A 16,920-nucleotide genomic window follows, 5' to 3' on the forward strand; every position below is an offset into this window, starting at 1 on the left:
AGGACACACGTTGAGTGGCAAAACGTTGCAAAGGTCTGGATGCCTGTACCAAAGGTTGGGATAGGTGGCCTGCGTTTGGGGTAGGTGCCACAAACCCCTAGTACATGAATGTAGGCAGCTACAGTCCTGGAACAGTCAAGAAGATCTGGGCTGAATGAACTCATTAGTGATTTTCTTTTAATTAGTATTACTCAGTGCTTTTACTTTAAGAAGTCTTTAAGATTTTTTTTTTCCTAGCGCATTGTAAGATAATTTGTGATCAAGACATCTGCTTCAATGGAAGTCACATTTTGCCATGCAAATGCACGTTTCAACCCAATAAAGTCGCCATAATAAGGCTTTTAGCACGGCATACCTACAGTGAGGTTATTGTAGCCAAATCCTCTCCTTTCGCACACAAGCTTAATCTGTGCTGAAATGATCTGTTACAATTAAAATGACATTTACAGAGACAGTTACACCTTGCATCCTAATGAATCCGCCTGTGCCTACCAAAGGTGTTTAAACAGAGGGCCTAAACAAAGTGGAAAGCCCTGCTTCGAGTGACATGCCAGAGTCACCCTCCAACTTTTATCCCCTGCTTCCATCCATCATTAAGAAACTGTTCAGATGGTAATAGTCTCTATCCCTTTTTCACCGCACCAGTAAACTCCTTTCCATCTTTTAAATATCAAAACAAAAGTTGTACTCTCTGATACGTAAAAAAAAAATTATAAAGGTGACGATTGGTGTAAATTTGGGCTAGTTTATTTTGTGCGCACGTATATATGTGTGTGTGTGTGTGTGTGTGCATGTGTGTGTGTGTCTGTGTGTGTGTGTTGCGGAGGGGGGAAGTGTTGGAAGGGATTTCTTTAAAAAATGTGCGGACATTGTTGTAGAGGCAGTAGCGTGCGCCGAGGGGAGCTCTTTCTCTCCCTCGCATTGTGCAGGGAGCAGGTGCTGTCTACATTACCATACAGCTGAGAGCACAAAGAGCTAACTGATTCAGCCCTCACACAATAACAAACGGCCTTAATGACAGCCACGCGAACGACACACACCAAACTCACTTTTTACTAAGCTGAAGGACGAAAAAAGAGAGAGGGAGAGAGAGACGGAGAGAGAGGGAGAGGTTTCTGCTGCTGATGATAATAATCATAGAGGGGTGCGGGACCCGGGCGCAGCGAGTGGCTCTCTCCGGCAGCGGTGGTGGCGGGGACGGGACCCACGGAGCCCCGCAAACGGGTCCCCTCCACGAGTCCCCGCCGCGAACCCGCCCGCGTCCTCTCTCGCCGCAGGACCCGGGGGATCCTCCGTGCCTCCGCCTGCGGGATGCGCGCCGTGAGCGGAGCCAAGGGAAGAGCGAGCCCCGGGTCACTTCGTCCACGTTCGTTGTCCCACCTCCCCAATTACCCCGCTTATGCCAGGGTAAATGCAGTGTGAATTTCATGGGATGGGACTCCCCTCGTTGTGGCTCGCTGGCTCCCACCTCCCTCGTCCCTTTAACGCCGGAGATGCCCCTTGGAGTAGCCACGATCACCGAGTCATTTTTTTGGGGTCACGGCAGCTGCTCCGCACGTTCCAAGAGGCAATTACAGCCCGCAGTCCCCGGGGCTGCTCTCTGGCCGGAGCGTGTTGCGCTGCCTCTCCCCGGTGCAGAGGGGGTGTCACCCTCTCCCCGGAGCAGAAGGGGGATTCTTGCGGTTACCAAATTTGCAGGAATGTAAATGAACACGTTTTGTGAGCGCGAAGGGGAGGGGGAGGAGGGTTGCACATTTTACAGCTCACTGACCATTTGGCGATCCATTGAGAGGAGGGTTTGGAAAAGTGGCTCCTTTGTGACAGCTCTAGCCAGATTGGGGGGCTGCTCATTTGCATCTCATTAGGCATGCAGTCGGCCGGCGGGATATAAGGGCGGCAGGCGCCCAAGGAGAGGCAGATCCTTAGCGCTTCACCCTCGGAGAGAGCCGCCGAGCCGAGCCGAGCCGCGGCACGGAGCGGAGCGGAGCAGAGCAGAGCAGGCACCCCCTCCCCCGTAGGAGCACACCCGGACACGCTCTGTTCGCTGCTGTTGAGACACGAGCTTATTTTTGTTGGCTGGGATTCCTCTAAAAACAAAAGTAAACCCACAGCAAGGAAAGAGAGCTTCGCTTCCTTTAAAAAAAATAAAAAAGGAAAAGAGAAAAAAAAAAGGAAAACCGGGATCAAGGCTCCGACGTGACCTGCCCGCCACCGCTGCAGTTTGACACCCACCAGCCCCGACGTGCGCAGGGCGAGCGCAGCCGCGCAGAGCTGCTCCCGAATCGCACCGCCCCGGGAATTATCGCCGCTGCCTCCGCTGCTGCCTCTGCAGGGATTTCCAGATCGCCAATTTTTAATCTTCCTTGGGAAGCCTTTTCTCTGCCTCTGTTGGGAATTAAGTTGCTTTTATTTTTTTTTTCTTCCTGGAGAAAAGGAGGAGCATCGTGGATTGCGAAAGAAAAAGAGTTTAACAGATAAATCTTATTTTTTTTCCCCCGTCCTTATTTCCTCTCTTTTTCTTTTGCCATCCGAAAGACCTGACAGTTGCCGACAGGCTACCTCTAGAGGTATCGACAAAAGGGAAAAAAAAAAGTCAGAGACACTCCTGAAAGAAGGAGACCGTGACACTAACTCTTCCAGCTCTGCTGGGACGAGCGGCTTTGGCCGCTGTGTTTTTTCCCTTACCCCGAGAGACACTTTCCCCTTTTCCCTCTGACGAGAAGATAAGGGGGAGGAAAGCGAGGGCACCAGAGCTGCACCTCCAAAATGGGAGGTCGGTTCCTGCTGACGCTCGCCGTCCTCTCAGTGCTGCTGAGCCGCTGCCAGGTAAGTGCCCACGGGGTGGGGGACAGGAATGCCTGCACCGGGGGGTCCCTGCACCGGGGGGTCGCTGCACCGGGGAGTCCCGCGGGGGATGCCAGGGACCGTCCCTGCCTGTTGCAGCCCTGAGGAGCGGGGAGGGGCTGCCAGAGCCGCCGGGGCCGGGGTCGGGCTGGGGAGAGGGCTGCTCGGTGGCTGACGGCCGCTGTCCCCGCCTCGCAGGTCGGCTCCTCCGGGGTCTTCGAGCTGAAGCTGCAGGAGTTTGTCAATAAGAAGGGGCTGCTCAGCAACCGCAACTGCTGCCGCGGGGGCGGCCCCGGCGCCAGCGGGCTCCAGCAGTGCGACTGCAAGACCTTCTTCCGCGTCTGCCTCAAGCACTACCAGGCCAGCGTGTCCCCAGAGCCGCCCTGCACCTACGGCAGCGCCATCACCCCCGTCCTGGGCGCCAATTCCTTCAGCGTCCCCGACGGCGCGGGCGGCGCAGACCCCGCCTTCAGCAATCCCATCCGCTTCCCCTTCGGCTTCACCTGGCCCGTAAGTGGGGGGCGATGCTGGAGGGGGCGGCACACACCCATCCCGCCCGGTCCCGTGCCATTCCAAGAGGCCACCAATCCCCTTGACGTGTCAAGATGGGAGGGGGACAACGACTGATAACTCCTGGGGACTGCTGGCACTGCCCCTTAGGCCTGCCTGCTCTCATGCTCTCCCGGGGGGTTGTCTCTGCTCCTTCTTTCCACAGGGCACCTTCTCACTCATCATCGAGGCTCTGCATACGGACTCACCCGATGACCTCACCACTGGTAAGTGTCCTGAAATACACTTTTCCATGCAATAATCCCGGCCCTGCAGCCCTATTTGGCCTCTTTCTCTGCAGTGTGTAGCACATTCTCCTCTACAGTAGACCTGTGGCAAGAGAGGCCAACCTGTTGCCATGCAGCCATGTCATCCTGCCCCTGCAGTTCCCCTCCCACCAGAGATGCCCCTACACCCTACCTGCTTTGGGCTCTCTAACCACTCTCCTCTCCACTTTCCCACAGAAAACCCTGAGCGCCTCATCAGCCGTCTGGCCACCCAGAGACACTTGGCAGTGGGTGAAGAGTGGTCCCAAGATCTGCACAGCAGCGGCCGCACTGACCTCAAGTACTCCTATCGCTTCGTGTGTGATGAGCACTACTACGGAGAAGGCTGCTCTGTCTTCTGCCGCCCCCGGGACGATGCCTTTGGTCATTTCACCTGTGGAGAGCGTGGCGAGAAAGTCTGCAACCCGGGCTGGAAGGGCCAGTACTGCACTGAGCGTGAGTATCCACCTCCTTGTCTCCTTGGGTGTCCCTTGCAGCAGTGTCTCTTGAGCTCTTGGGGTTGGTGGAGGGGTGTTTCTCTGACATCAAGATCCATGGGGAGGGAGAACCAAGCAATGGTGGGTGGATGTCTGGTTCTGTGCCCAAGCCTTACCAGTGTGAGGGATGGGAGATCCTCAGCTTTGCCCTACAAAGTTAATGCAGACAGACCCTTCTCAAGCCAACAAAATGGCAGTGCCAACACTACACTCTTGCTCATTTGCTTTAGACCATTTTAACTGGCAGCAAAATGTTCAGCAGTTGCTTGAGAATTTATTAAAATATATCAGGACTGCTTTTTACACTTCCAGCCACACAACTTTGATATCATCACCACCAGGGTACTTAGCTTCAGGGGAAGGGGCTAGGCTTTGGCAACATCCATGTGACAGACTTATGGGTAGGCTTGATGTGGTTTGATCCTCTGCGACTTTGTATTAAGAAAAATATCAGAAGTCCAAGATATTGTCTATGGCTTCTAGACTGTACATTTCTCATTTGGGACACTCATATGCTGCCACTAACAGAAATTGCCGCACATGGGGCCATAAGAACGTTCAACTTCTTCCCCAGCTCTCTTCTGTGCCATTGCCATGATGATTGATATTAATAAAGTAGTGAGGGACATGAAACATACCCCAGAGCTTGAAGTTTTTGAGGCATGTTGTGTGTTGATACAGCAGGAAAAGCTGGGACAGTGAGCAGATCACAGACAGGATAGTCCAGGATGTCAGATACTTTCCGGTTGTACGAGACTCTGCCCTTTGTAGATCTGTACTGGTGTAGATTCAAACGTGCACACAGAGCCCCTGCTGCAGCGTGTGATGGCATTCTCTGTTTGTGTGTATACACGGATCTGAAATATACTGGCAGATGACGTATTGGGCAAGTGCTCCTCTGCAGTCATCAAAGGGCAGGCAGGCAGGAAGAAAACAGTTCCAGGCTGTAAAGCAGCCTCTCAGCTTTCTCCTTGTTGTGTTTTTGTTTCTCTTTAAACCCATCTACACTGTGGTCTGAGCTGAGCTGCTATCAAACCATTCCTGATTGATTATTCACACTGTTAGTGATTTCTAGGATGCTTTTAGCAGTTCATGGTATGATGTTGCACAATAAACAGCAGGTAAAGGGGCTCTCATTTTCTCTGATGGTGTTTTAAATAAGAGTTATAACCTTTCCTGTGATCAAAAAATGCCTAGCCCAGTTGTGTCAAGGGGTGGGGGAAAAGGAAGCATTTTGATAATGAGCTCTTTTGAGGCTGTCAGCACTTTTGAATGCCTGTACATCTCTGCTATTCCCACAGCGAAGCAGAAGGCTGTCCATCTTTCTTGACTCATTACGTACGTTCTTTGCTGTGTTTTCCCTCTCAGAAAAAAAACCAGATTATAACACTGACACAAACCTACTAGGCAGGGGAGATGTGTTTATGTGTGCATGCAAAAAGAATGTTTTGCCGTTAGTGAGTGGAGCTGCCAGTTGCAGATTGCTTCCCGTTGCCTTGCCCCCAGCTCCATTCTTTCCAACTTGGAGGCGATCTGATTATCAGCACTGATTCTTTCTTTTACTTCCCCCCTCCTTCCCCTCGCATGCCATTGTCTCCGGCTGGCTTTGTTGAATTAAAACTTTGCAGTGCCTGCTTAATGAGTTCCATAACCAGGCGAAGTAATGAGCAGAAGTCCCCTTTTTTCCCTTCTCTCATCCTCCCTCCCGCTGGCCCGCTTACCTCTTTTACCAGCTCTGCACCCACCCGCCCGCCCCTTTTCGGAGCAGAGCGGAGGGGGGGAAGGAGGGAGGAAGAACTTTAGACTTATTTATTTGAATAAGAAAAAAAAAAAAAGTTTTTTTTTTTCTTTTTGCAGCGAAATCACGCGCGTGCCATAGATTAGCTGTGGGCAGGGATAGGCTGCCCGGTCGCCGGCCGCCGGCCCCATTGGCTCCGGGGCTGGGGTATTGTTGCAGTGGGGCAGCTGCTGGGAGAGAATAGACAATAGAGCAGCTGTCTTGCACTGGCACCCTGCACACCAGCTGTCCACTCTTATCTGCACACACACTTTCGGGGGATATTAAGAGGTGGAGCTGTGTGCATAGAATTGGAAAAAAGGACTTCTGACCCTCACTGGGAAGGGAAGGGGGGTGAGGGGCTGTGGGGAAGGGAGCAATTGTGTGCCCTCTTTTGTCTGTGTGCAACTGTATTAAGAAGAATGCTCATCCCTGGTGATAAGTAAAGTGCCCAGTTACGGGGGCAAGATCAATACTCCTGCAGACTCCAGAGATTAATTCAGCTGCGCTTAACTGCCCCAGCCTAGTAAAAGGGACTCACTCCCCACCCACAAGGTGCTCTCAGACTCAGAGGACTTTGCTTTACTCTTATAAAAAAGAGTTGTTTTGGCACCGGTGCTGATGTCTTTCCCTGCTTGGTTTGTTTACAGCAATTTGTTTGCCTGGATGTGACGAGCAACACGGCTTTTGCGACAAGCCTGGGGAATGCAAGTAAGTTTTCCACTCCCTTCCTGCTTCCTTCTTTGTCTTTCAGTGTTGATGCTCTAGTGTGAAATAAGCCATCGGACATTTGAAGGGTTGGTTTAAAGGCCTTTCTTCATATTAGATGGAAATTTGAGATATCTGGTTGATGCCAGATCAAAGTATTATTCCATAAGTCAAACATCAGTGCCATTAATATTAACCTAATGGGTTTACAGTGCTGTGTTTAAGGTTTGGCTCTTTGTTATTAGAGTAAACATCTTAACTATCTGGAACCATGGGCCTGCCTAAGGAAGGGGAAGAAATAGCTACGACTATGAAAGCTGATGCTATGGTTGGACTTGGTGACTTTCTCACATGAAGGATCACCGAGGGCTTTTAGGAAACTTGATTCTTGGCATCAGCGTGCTTGCAGAGTTTGTGATAGGGTTTCCAACTGTGAGAAGTCTAAATCTGATGAGACTTTGTTGTCATCTTTTTTTTTCAGATGCAGAGTGGGCTGGCAGGGACGATACTGTGATGAGTGCATCCGATACCCAGGCTGCCTCCATGGTACCTGTCAGCAGCCTTGGCAGTGCAACTGCCAGGAAGGCTGGGGTGGCCTTTTCTGCAACCAGGGTGAGTTCTCAGTCCTTGCCTGAGCATCGGTTTTAAAATGAAGAAAGCAGGCAACTGTTTTCAGCTCACCCACCCTCTGCTAGCCTTGCAAAATAGCAAGCATCTTGGCTGCTCTCTTTAAAAAATGAAAATACATCTTTTACAGATCTGAACTACTGCACCCACCACAAGCCCTGCAAGAACGGTGCCACATGCACCAATACTGGTCAGGGGAGCTACACTTGTTCATGCCGTCCTGGGTACACAGGCTCCAACTGTGAGATTGAAATCAATGAATGTGATGCCAACCCTTGCAAAAATGGTGGAAGCTGCACTGTAAGTTTGAGTTGTTTGTGTCACCTGAAACTCCAAGGGAGGAGTTAATTTCAATTTTACTTATTTTCAAAATCCCCTTTTGGATTTCAGAGCAAGTTCAGATGAATGTTTTGATCGTTTCTTGTTTCTTCCCCCCAGGATCTTGAGAACAGCTATTCCTGTACCTGCCCCCCAGGCTTCTACGGGAAGAACTGTGAGCTGAGTGCGATGACTTGTGCTGATGGACCATGCTTCAATGGTGGGCGCTGCACTGACAACCCTGACGGGGGCTACAGCTGCCGCTGCCCACTGGGTTATTCTGGGTTCAACTGTGAAAAGAAAATCGATTACTGCAGTTCCAGCCCTTGTGCTAATGGTAAGGCCAAACATGCTATGGTGGTCTTCTGGAAGGAGGCCGTACACTTACTTTGGCTTCTGGTCTGGACTTCATAACAAAGCACCCTGATCAATCATAGAATCATAGAATGGGCTGGGTTGGAAGGGACCTTAAAGGTCATCTAGTTCCAAGCCTCTGCCATGGGCAAGGACACCTTCCACTAGACCAGGCTGTTCAAAGCCCCATCCAACCTGGCCTTGAACACTGCCAGGGATGGAATATCCACCACTTCTCTGGGCAGCTTGTTCCCTCACAGTAAAGAATTTTTTCATGGGATCTTATCTAAACCTTCTCTCTTTCAGTTTAAAGCCATTCTGCCTTATCCTGTCACTACATAATTTTGTAAAAAAGTCAGTGTCATGTCAATAGTTGACTTGATGGAGGATTTGTACTAAGAAAGCGATGACATCCCATTGCTGTAGATTGCATTTTCTGATGGGGTGGCTGTGACCAAGTAACTTGGTCTGAAGCTTCATGCATGAAAATCTGGAAGATTATACTTCCAAATCCTTTGCAAAGAGTCTTAGAGGTCTGTGGATATTACTTGTAATCTGGTAACAGTAATCTTCCGGTTTTGATTAAACCAGTGAAGACTTTCTTTACTGTAGTCCTCCTTATTCATTGCCACTCAAACTCTGTAACATGAGATGTGGTGTTAACCTGATGTGGACTAGTGTTCTGGTTTGAGCTGAGTGAAATGTTAAAAAATGAATAGGACTGAGAATGAAAAATAAATCTGCTTAACAAAAATATTTCTTAAAAAAATGTGCTCTTTATGTTGGATCAGACTTGGCAAAGGTTGAGCTAACCTCTCAAAAAGAAAGCTTTCCTCAGCTGCTGGTTGTGCCAGTTGCCCCGAGAACAGTGAGTAGGGGTCTGGTTTTTCTGGCTGCCTACCGCTCAGCTCATCCCCCTTCCTTGTCTTGCAGGAGCCCAGTGCGTCGATCTGGGGAACTCCTATATCTGCCAGTGCCAGGCTGGCTTCACTGGGAGACACTGTGATGACAATGTGGATGACTGCGCCTCTTTCCCCTGTGTCAACGGAGGGACCTGCCAGGATGGCATCAATGACTATTCCTGCACCTGCCCCCCAGGATACAACGGGAAGAACTGCAGCACCCCGGTGAGCAGATGTGAACACAACCCTTGCCACAATGGGGCCACCTGCCACGAAAGAAACAACCGCTATGTCTGTGAGTGTGCCCGGGGCTACGGCGGGCTCAACTGCCAGTTTCTGCTCCCTGAGCCACCTCAGGGACCCGTCATCGTTGACTTCACTGAAAAGTACACAGAAGGCCAGAACTCCCAGTTCCCCTGGATCGCCGTCTGCGCTGGGATTATTCTGGTCCTCATGCTGCTGCTGGGGTGTGCTGCTGTGGTCGTCTGCGTCAGGCTCAGAGTGCAGAAGAGGCACCACCAGCCTGATGCCTGCAGGAGTGAGACTGAGACTATGAATAACCTGGCAAACTGCCAGCGTGAGAAGGACATTTCCATAAGTGTCATTGGTGCCACTCAGATTAAAAACACAAATAAGAAAGTAGACTTTCACAGCGATAACTCTGATAAAAATGGCTACAAAGTCAGATATCCATCAGTGGATTACAATTTGGTGCATGAACTCAAGAATGAGGACTCAGTTAAGGAGGAACACAGCAAATGTGAAGCCAAGTGTGAAACGTATGATTCAGAGGCAGAGGAGAAAAGTGCAGTACAACTAAAGAGGTATGTCACATCTGAGTGCAGAGGGCAGCTTGGCTTTGAAGGGGGAGTGTATATCACATAGGTAGCATTAAGCAACAGCCATCTGACTTGTTCTTTCTCTTTTTGCCTTCAATAGTGATACTTCTGAAAGAAAGCGACCAGATTCAGTATATTCCACTTCAAAGGACACAAAGTACCAGTCGGTGTATGTCATATCAGAAGAGAAAGACGAGTGCATCATAGCAACTGAGGTTAGTAAGGCTGGCACAGCAGAGGAAAGTCTTGGTCTGTAGCTCCCATCCAATACATGCCAGGGCAGATAAACTCCTTTCCGTAATGCCACAGTAGCTTGTACCTGTTGAAATCCAGCCATCTTGAGTTTGTGATGCTGCGAATGTTGTAAAGACAAGCTCAGTGACTTGCTGCTGTGGTTGTGGGTTTGACAAGGTTTGTAGACCAGGGTACAATGGTAATGTGGTTGAGGTGTGCTGACCCACCCCTTGATGTGCTTCATGCAGAGTCCTGACCCTGTGCAGCCTTACAGCCCTCTTCATATGTTTCATGAACATCTCCTGATCTCTGTTTGTGTTTTCTCTTTCCAGGTGTAAACCAGAGGTGATATGACAAGGTGGTTGTTCAGAACAATTTCAGAGGAGACGTGCCCCGATGAATGCTGCTGAAAGAGGAATGGGAGATAGATTCCTTCACTGACTGCTGCTGAGAAACTAAATTCAGGCTTGAGCTGGTTCTCTACTGAAATTAGCAAAGTGACTGCAAAATAAAGAAACAAGATGGACACCAGGCAAGGGTCTGTGTTCAAGGATTACTGTTGCACTGCCTTTTATGAATTTTATCATTGCACTATGGTCAGTTGCTTTTCTATATATATTTAAATGAATGGACTTAATTACTACATAAGAAGCATGCACTGCCTGAAGTGTATATTTTGGATTATTATGAGCCAGTCTTTTCTTGAATTAGAGACACAAACACTGCCTTTATGGTCTTTTTTGATACTGAAATGTGTTTTTACTAGGTGAGAAAAAGTGTGTTATTTTTTTGAATCTGTAAAAATATTTTCATGATAATTGTAAAGCTTGAGTATTTTGTGATGTTCATTTTTTTATAATTTAAATTTTTTGGTAAATATGTACAAAGGCACTTCGGGTCTATGTGACTATATTTTTTTGTATATAAATGTATTTATGGAATATTGTGCAAATGTTATTTGATTTTTTTTACCGTTTTGTTAATGAAGAAATTCATTTTTAAAATATTTTTCCAAAATAAATATTATTAATGATAACCAGAGTGTTATGTTTATTCCATATCTGATGATGAACTGACTGAACTTTGCAACCAGGTATCTGACAGGCATCTGTGGACTCATGGGGACAGTGAGTAGGACTGAGACTTATTACAAACACTGGGGAACAACTTGTTGTGTATAAACCCGCCATCTTTCCCCTCCTAACCTTCTGAGCCATTGACCCCATGGTTGTGCTCAGTCTTACGCCAAAGGCAAATGGCAAAACCTTGAGTAATATTTGTCCAGTGATGTTGGGCTGTGTGTTTATATAAACACATATGGAGTCACTTCCTGAGAAAGAGCAAGAATGAGTGCACTCCATTGCAATCCAGACATGGGGCTTGTCATGACTCAAGTCCTCATTTTTGCAAGCTCAAACATTTGCCTGGAGTCTAGGGGAGTTTGGGACATACCAGGGAAGGACTGCCCCTAGCTCAGGTCCTTGATGTGCTCCTATGGGCTGTGAGCTCCCCCAGACTTTTGTCTCCAGGAAATGGTAACAGGAAACTGACTGGTGGCCATAACTCCCCTGACTACAACACCTTCTGAAGTACTAGCTGCTTCTTTGGTTTCTTCTCTGCCCCTGGTGCCTGCTGCTTTCATAGTGGGACGGAGTGTGATCCCATCCCCTGGCTTGGCTTTGAATGCTCAGGCAATTTCCCCAATTTAGTTTGCTCTAATGAGCTTGCCTTCACGTCGTGCTGCATGTCAGTCAGCAGAGACCCCTCAGAAACAGGCAAAGGGTTCTTCCATTTTAGGAAAATAAGGAAAATCTAGGGAATAATCTCATTCTTATTCCATTAAAGCCAAACCCAAATCATTGTGGGCTACCTTCTGCACCTTTGCGAAGATGGTGAAAATCCTCTGTCCCCATTCATACAAAGAGTGGAATAGCAGATATAATCAAGCAATTATTGCAGAGGGTGATCTTCAGGTTTTCCCCTTATTTTAGTGTGCATAAGTACATGAACCACTGGAACTCCACTTCGGTGTGAGGTCATTGGAAAGCTCACACTGACTGCAGAGGCTTGTCTGTTTATAAGCTCAGTTTTTTGCTAAGCAAAATCTTAGACAAGGCATACAGGCTCACTTCTCACAAAGTATCCTGACATTATTGTCAGGAAGTCAGGTTATCGTCTTCATCTATCCCAAAGTGTCCTTTTAAGGTAAGTTTTTGAAAGGAGAGTGATGTGAGGTATTCAAAACCAGCCTGTCAGTGACAGTCTGAACAGCAGTTTCAATCTGAGCAGTGACAAAACAACCTGCCAATAATCAGTCAATGCATCATATATTAAAAGAGAAATGATGGTGTACATGGCAGCAGGTGCTCAGTGCAACATAATCTCACAGATTGGACAGAAAAGTGAGCCTTGGAAGGTGTTGTTGCTATCTTTATTGCTCATTTGTTTTTCAGCCTTGTCCAAAGCACTTTATGTGTCTGTATTTCCTCTTCCTAAGCTTTACGGAGCTGGCTCGTCTCTATGATGTACTGCACTTTGCAGTCAGTGCCATGGTCTTGGCTAGGCCTTCTTAATGCTGCTTCTGTAGAAATAGCAGTAACAAAATGAAGGTCATCAGTGGTTGAGCACCTCTGTAACATCAGGTCTTCAGTGCTAGAGCAAGATCTACTTTAATTTACTGTCACGTAAAGGTCTGGGAAAGCACACAGCTCCTTGCTCTTGTGAAAATGCACAGCATTGGCATCTACCTATCTTTGCTTAAAAAACAAAACAGCTTTGGAAATATAAGTTTGTCCAAGTGTGCTAATTATCAGCAGTGCTGAGTCTGGTGAGTGACAGAAAACTATAGGCAAAGGGAAGGGCATGGTCCTGTCCTTCTGAAACACCTCCTGAAATGATGGCTACACAGATCACCCCTTGTAATTCTGTCTTGAGCAGGGTTAGGGCTACAGTCACACACAGGATTTATTTATTCCACAGTATTCCCAATTCTCCCAGTCCTGAGTATGTGTATACACACAGTGGCTCTCAGAGACCAGAGCGAGTTGAGGTATGTGGTGTGGAGCACTGGTTCCATTCTCCTCATCCACAGTACTTGGGCCTTATTGGAATTGAAAAATGGATGAGGTGGAAGTAGAGCATGTCTTTCTTGAGAGAGAGGATGGCAGATGCAGGTGTGGAGCCCTGTGTGCAGGTGGTGCACTCTGTGCCCAAGGGGCAGTGATGGCCAGTGCTCACTCCAAGATGGGAGTTCTGCTGCCAAAGAACAGCAGGAACCTCCTGGTGAGCACGGTCTCCAAAAGGCCTCCTCATTCTAAAACGTGAGGAGAACGCCTGCCTGGGGAGTCCGTTTAGCTGGGACAGCTGAGAATTCAGGGCCCAATCTAAAGCCCATTAAATTAATGGAAAGGCTCCAGCAAAATTCAGAGACACATGGCACCGTGCCCCTCCTGACACATCTCCATCTCTCCCCAGGAAAGCTGCACGCTCTGATGCAGGGTGTAGCCCTCATGGTGGTGGATATGAAAGCCTGTGGCTGGCCTAGTCAGGTCTGTGCTCTGGGCACTCATCCCCCTGGAGCCCCTGGGGGCCAGGAGTCCCTCCTCAGGCTGTCACTGTGGCACTGTTAATTCATGTGTGTACCTTGACCTGCAAGGTCTCCTTCTCTCCATCCTGCAGCAGCCAGGGAGGATTTGGCTTCCTTGTTTGGGGCCAGTTCTCAACAGAGTGAACAGAGTGAGCACCCCTCAGCCTACACCTCTGCCAGCCTGTGTCTCTGTGGCAAGTGGCATTTGCATTGTTGGCACAGACAGGACATGTCAAGAAATTAGGAGCACTGAAGAAGCAGGAGAGAATATTAGAGAGATCAGCTGCCCCTGTGGTGGACAGATATTTCTTAAGAGTTTCACATATTTCCATACATAGAAACTTTAGGATCAGACAGCAGTCTTAGGTTTAATTGCAAGACACAACTTTATAAATTGATTTAAATTTATATCTGTGCTTACTTTGTACACAGTGCAGGACAGTTTGTGTGTCAGGAAACTTGGGTGCTATTCCTGGCTCCAGCACAGACTTGATGTCTAACCTTGGGAGAGGAAGGATAGTCTTGTGGTCAAGGCACTGCAGAGGGACTCCGGAGGGCCCCCTTCTATTTCCAGAACTCCCTCCAGACTTCCTGTGCAACCTTGGACCTTTGTCACTTAATCTTTCCAGGACCTTAGGAAAATGGGGGCCTCCTGGTTGTTCTAATACGGAGAAGGTCACTTGCTTGTGAGAGGATACTGGGGTGGTGGGGAATGTTAAAATACCCTTCGAGGCAAGTAAGGCTATTTCCTATTTCTGTGCCTGTCTGTGCAGGGTGAGTTATTTTTGCAAAGCACTTTCAATACTTGCATGGAATAGAGACCCCTCTCACAATTGAAACATCCATCATCTCAGAGAGGATATGCAAACCCTGCACTGGCAGTGAGGAGACAAACTGGAAGGGGGAGGGAGGCAGCTGTGGTGGTATGTGTGTGCACAGTGTGTGCGGGGGGAATGTGATACAGCTGTGTGTCCATAGCCCATAAAGGATATCACACACCACAGTGTTAACATGGATGGTCACAGTGCCATCAGCCTCCTCTTGCAGATCAGCATCTGCAATCAAGGTCTGTAGTCGTCACTGCTGTGGTAGCTTCTCTTACAGCAAAACAATTTTGCAGGTAGAGATAGAGATTAAACTCATCTTGGGACTATGAGGGTCAAGGAGGAAAGCTGCAGAAATTATACAGATGGGATTTTTTTACTGACAGACCCCTGGAAACTTCCCTGTTGTTAGAGCCTAACATCCAAAGTCATGTACTCCAAATAAAATTACCTGAGAATTATTCCTAGGCCAAATCCCAACCTGACGAGCAGTCTCTTTTGACACCTGACATCTACTTGTGTCAGAAGAGTGAGGAGCCTCTCTGTTCCCTTCCCTCCTTGGGAGGTACACTTCCCCCCTGGCTGTTAAGACCTGGCTTTCTGCCTGTGTCTGTGTTACCTGCTATGCAAATCGGAGAAATCAAGAGCCTGGTCGGAAAAGACCCAACATGTACTGTGAGGCAGATTTTCAGATAAAACCTGGAGCCTACTCTTGTGACAACAGGAGAGCTGATCCTGCTGCTCTCAGTGAGAGCCACTGCCATGTGGGGGCTTGCTGCCTCGTCAGTGGGGCAGGGCAGTATAGGAGGTGGGGCTGGAGTTCATAGCATGCTCATGACAGGTTGGCTTTTTTCTTAGGAAGAAACATGCTATGTCTTTTCTCCTGCTGCTGCAGCCTCACCTCCTGCACCAATAAATTCAACACTACTGGGGCTGCTCTCTGGCTCTGTAGCCAGTCAGTATGGATTAGTCTGCACTCATAGTGTTAAACTGCCTTACTCCACCAAATCAACTGCTTACATTCACCCTGCCTGTGAGGGATGGCTCCTGTTTTGTGACAAGGAACAGCCTGGGACTCTGATAACTGTGGGGGCAAAATCTTGGCAAGGACCACCATAGCAATGCGACCCTACAAATTATTGCATTTTAGAGACCAGAAGCTGCTTAGTTTTCCAGGACAGGTGTATCCAGAGTATTAGTGACATGTTCAGGAATGCCTTACTCCTTGGCGCAGATCAGGAATGGTGTTTGTCAGCTGTGGGAGCAGCTCTGAGGGTCAGTGCAGATCCATTTCACCTGCTAGGGCAACCATATAAACTGGTATTGCTTACTTTAAAGCCTGCATGTGTAACATATGAACAGGGCATTTTTTTTAAAAATGATATAAAACAATACCATCTGAATGGCCAGTGTGGCTAAAGCTATATTGAAAAAAATCATGTACATCAGTGCAGACACCTACCCTTTCCTTTATTATTTATCTAAAGTGTGCTAGTAAAGGCAACTTTGTACCATTGTGTTCTCCAGAACATGGCTATGCAGCTGTAAAGAAGCAAGTATCGCTCAAAAAATACATGGCTGTTGGGACAAGGTTTGAGTGCAAAACACTTACATCAAGTTAGTGTATCTTCACATGGGAATTTCCCAGGGTGCTGGAGGCTGAGCAGGAGAAAGGATCAGAACTGGGCTGACCTGTGTTCCTTTTTGTAACATGAAACTGGAATTTTGTGAGGACAGCACTTTTCTGTGGGAAAGAACACAGGAGACAGACAAATCTGACCGGTTCTTACTGCAGCAAGGATGTGCTGCAGAGCCATTTCTGCTCCCATCATTGCCAAGACATTAATTCTGGAGGCAGCTGATGGTCATTTCTAATCAGAATTTTTACTTACCAGAAAACTAAGTTTTTTCCATAAGACTTACAAGCCATTGCTTTTACAAAGGAGATTTTCAGTGGGAAAACTTTTTCAGCAATGGTAAACTGAAATGCCCTCTTGAAAATCTCGTATGAGTTTCATTTTCTTTGTGAAGCAAGATAGCAAAATGACAAGTGTTTCCCAGCAAACAACAAATTATCTGGAAACTTCCTTTTTATTTTTTTTCCCCCAAAAATAGAACTGATCTGGGAATTTTGTCTCATTAAAAAGTTGTATATTTTAGTTTTGATTTTGCTTTAGAATGTGAGCATTTTTAAAGATAAGTTCTCCCCCTTATCCCATTTTCTGGCCCTAAGAAGCACTTCAGTGTCCTGAGGAGGGTTGTACTTAGTATAAGCAAACTGCATTTTTGGCCAGATATCAGAAAATATTTTTAATGGTAGCCTGGATAAGGAAAAACTGGTATTCTCAAGAACAACTAATTACACGAGGCAAAAAATGTTATGAGGTATGAACTTTACCATAATTTTTTATCATTAGTCTAAATAATTCAGAAAGTTTACAACAGCTGCGGAGTGAAAATACCTTAACTAAAACCCAAGCTATGTCAAACCATGGCACTCATCTACATTTAAAATAAAAATTGTATGGAGGAGATTCAGGCCTTCCACATGATCCAAGTTCTGCAACCAAGATAATTTGGCTAATAGCTGTGTGC

General features: G+C 47.6%; 1 protein-coding gene across 1 annotated transcript; it reads left to right on the forward strand.

Moving 5' to 3' along the window:
- The first annotated feature begins 2,766 nt into the window (after positions 1-2,766).
- DLL1 (delta like canonical Notch ligand 1) lies at positions 2,767-10,253 on the forward strand. Its single transcript, XM_062489010.1, has 11 exons — positions 2,767-2,826; positions 3,043-3,354; positions 3,560-3,620; positions 3,858-4,115; positions 6,584-6,644; positions 7,123-7,253; positions 7,399-7,568; positions 7,707-7,923; positions 8,874-9,666; positions 9,782-9,896; positions 10,248-10,253. Exons 1-11 carry the CDS (start codon positions 2,767-2,769, stop codon positions 10,251-10,253), a joined length of 2,184 nt encoding a protein of 727 aa, XP_062344994.1.
- Positions 10,254-16,920: the final 6,667 nt, after the last annotated feature.

Source organism: Cinclus cinclus, chromosome 3 (genome assembly GCF_963662255.1).
Source record: "Cinclus cinclus chromosome 3, bCinCin1.1, whole genome shotgun sequence".
NCBI classification, from domain to species: Eukaryota; Metazoa; Chordata; class Aves; order Passeriformes; family Cinclidae; genus Cinclus; species Cinclus cinclus.

Excerpts from the sequence above, each read along its gene's own strand:
- DLL1 (XM_062489010.1), top strand. The coding sequence starts at position 2,767 with ATGGGAGGTCGGTTCCTGCTGACGCTCGCCGTCCTCTCAGTGCTGCTG. Across the intron at positions 7,924-8,873 it reads TTCCAGCCCTTGTGCTAATG|GAGCCCAGTGCGTCGATCTG; the intron begins GTAAGGCCAAAC and ends CTTGTCTTGCAG. Across the intron at positions 9,667-9,781 it reads AGTGCAGTACAACTAAAGAG|TGATACTTCTGAAAGAAAGC; the intron begins GTATGTCACATC and ends TGCCTTCAATAG.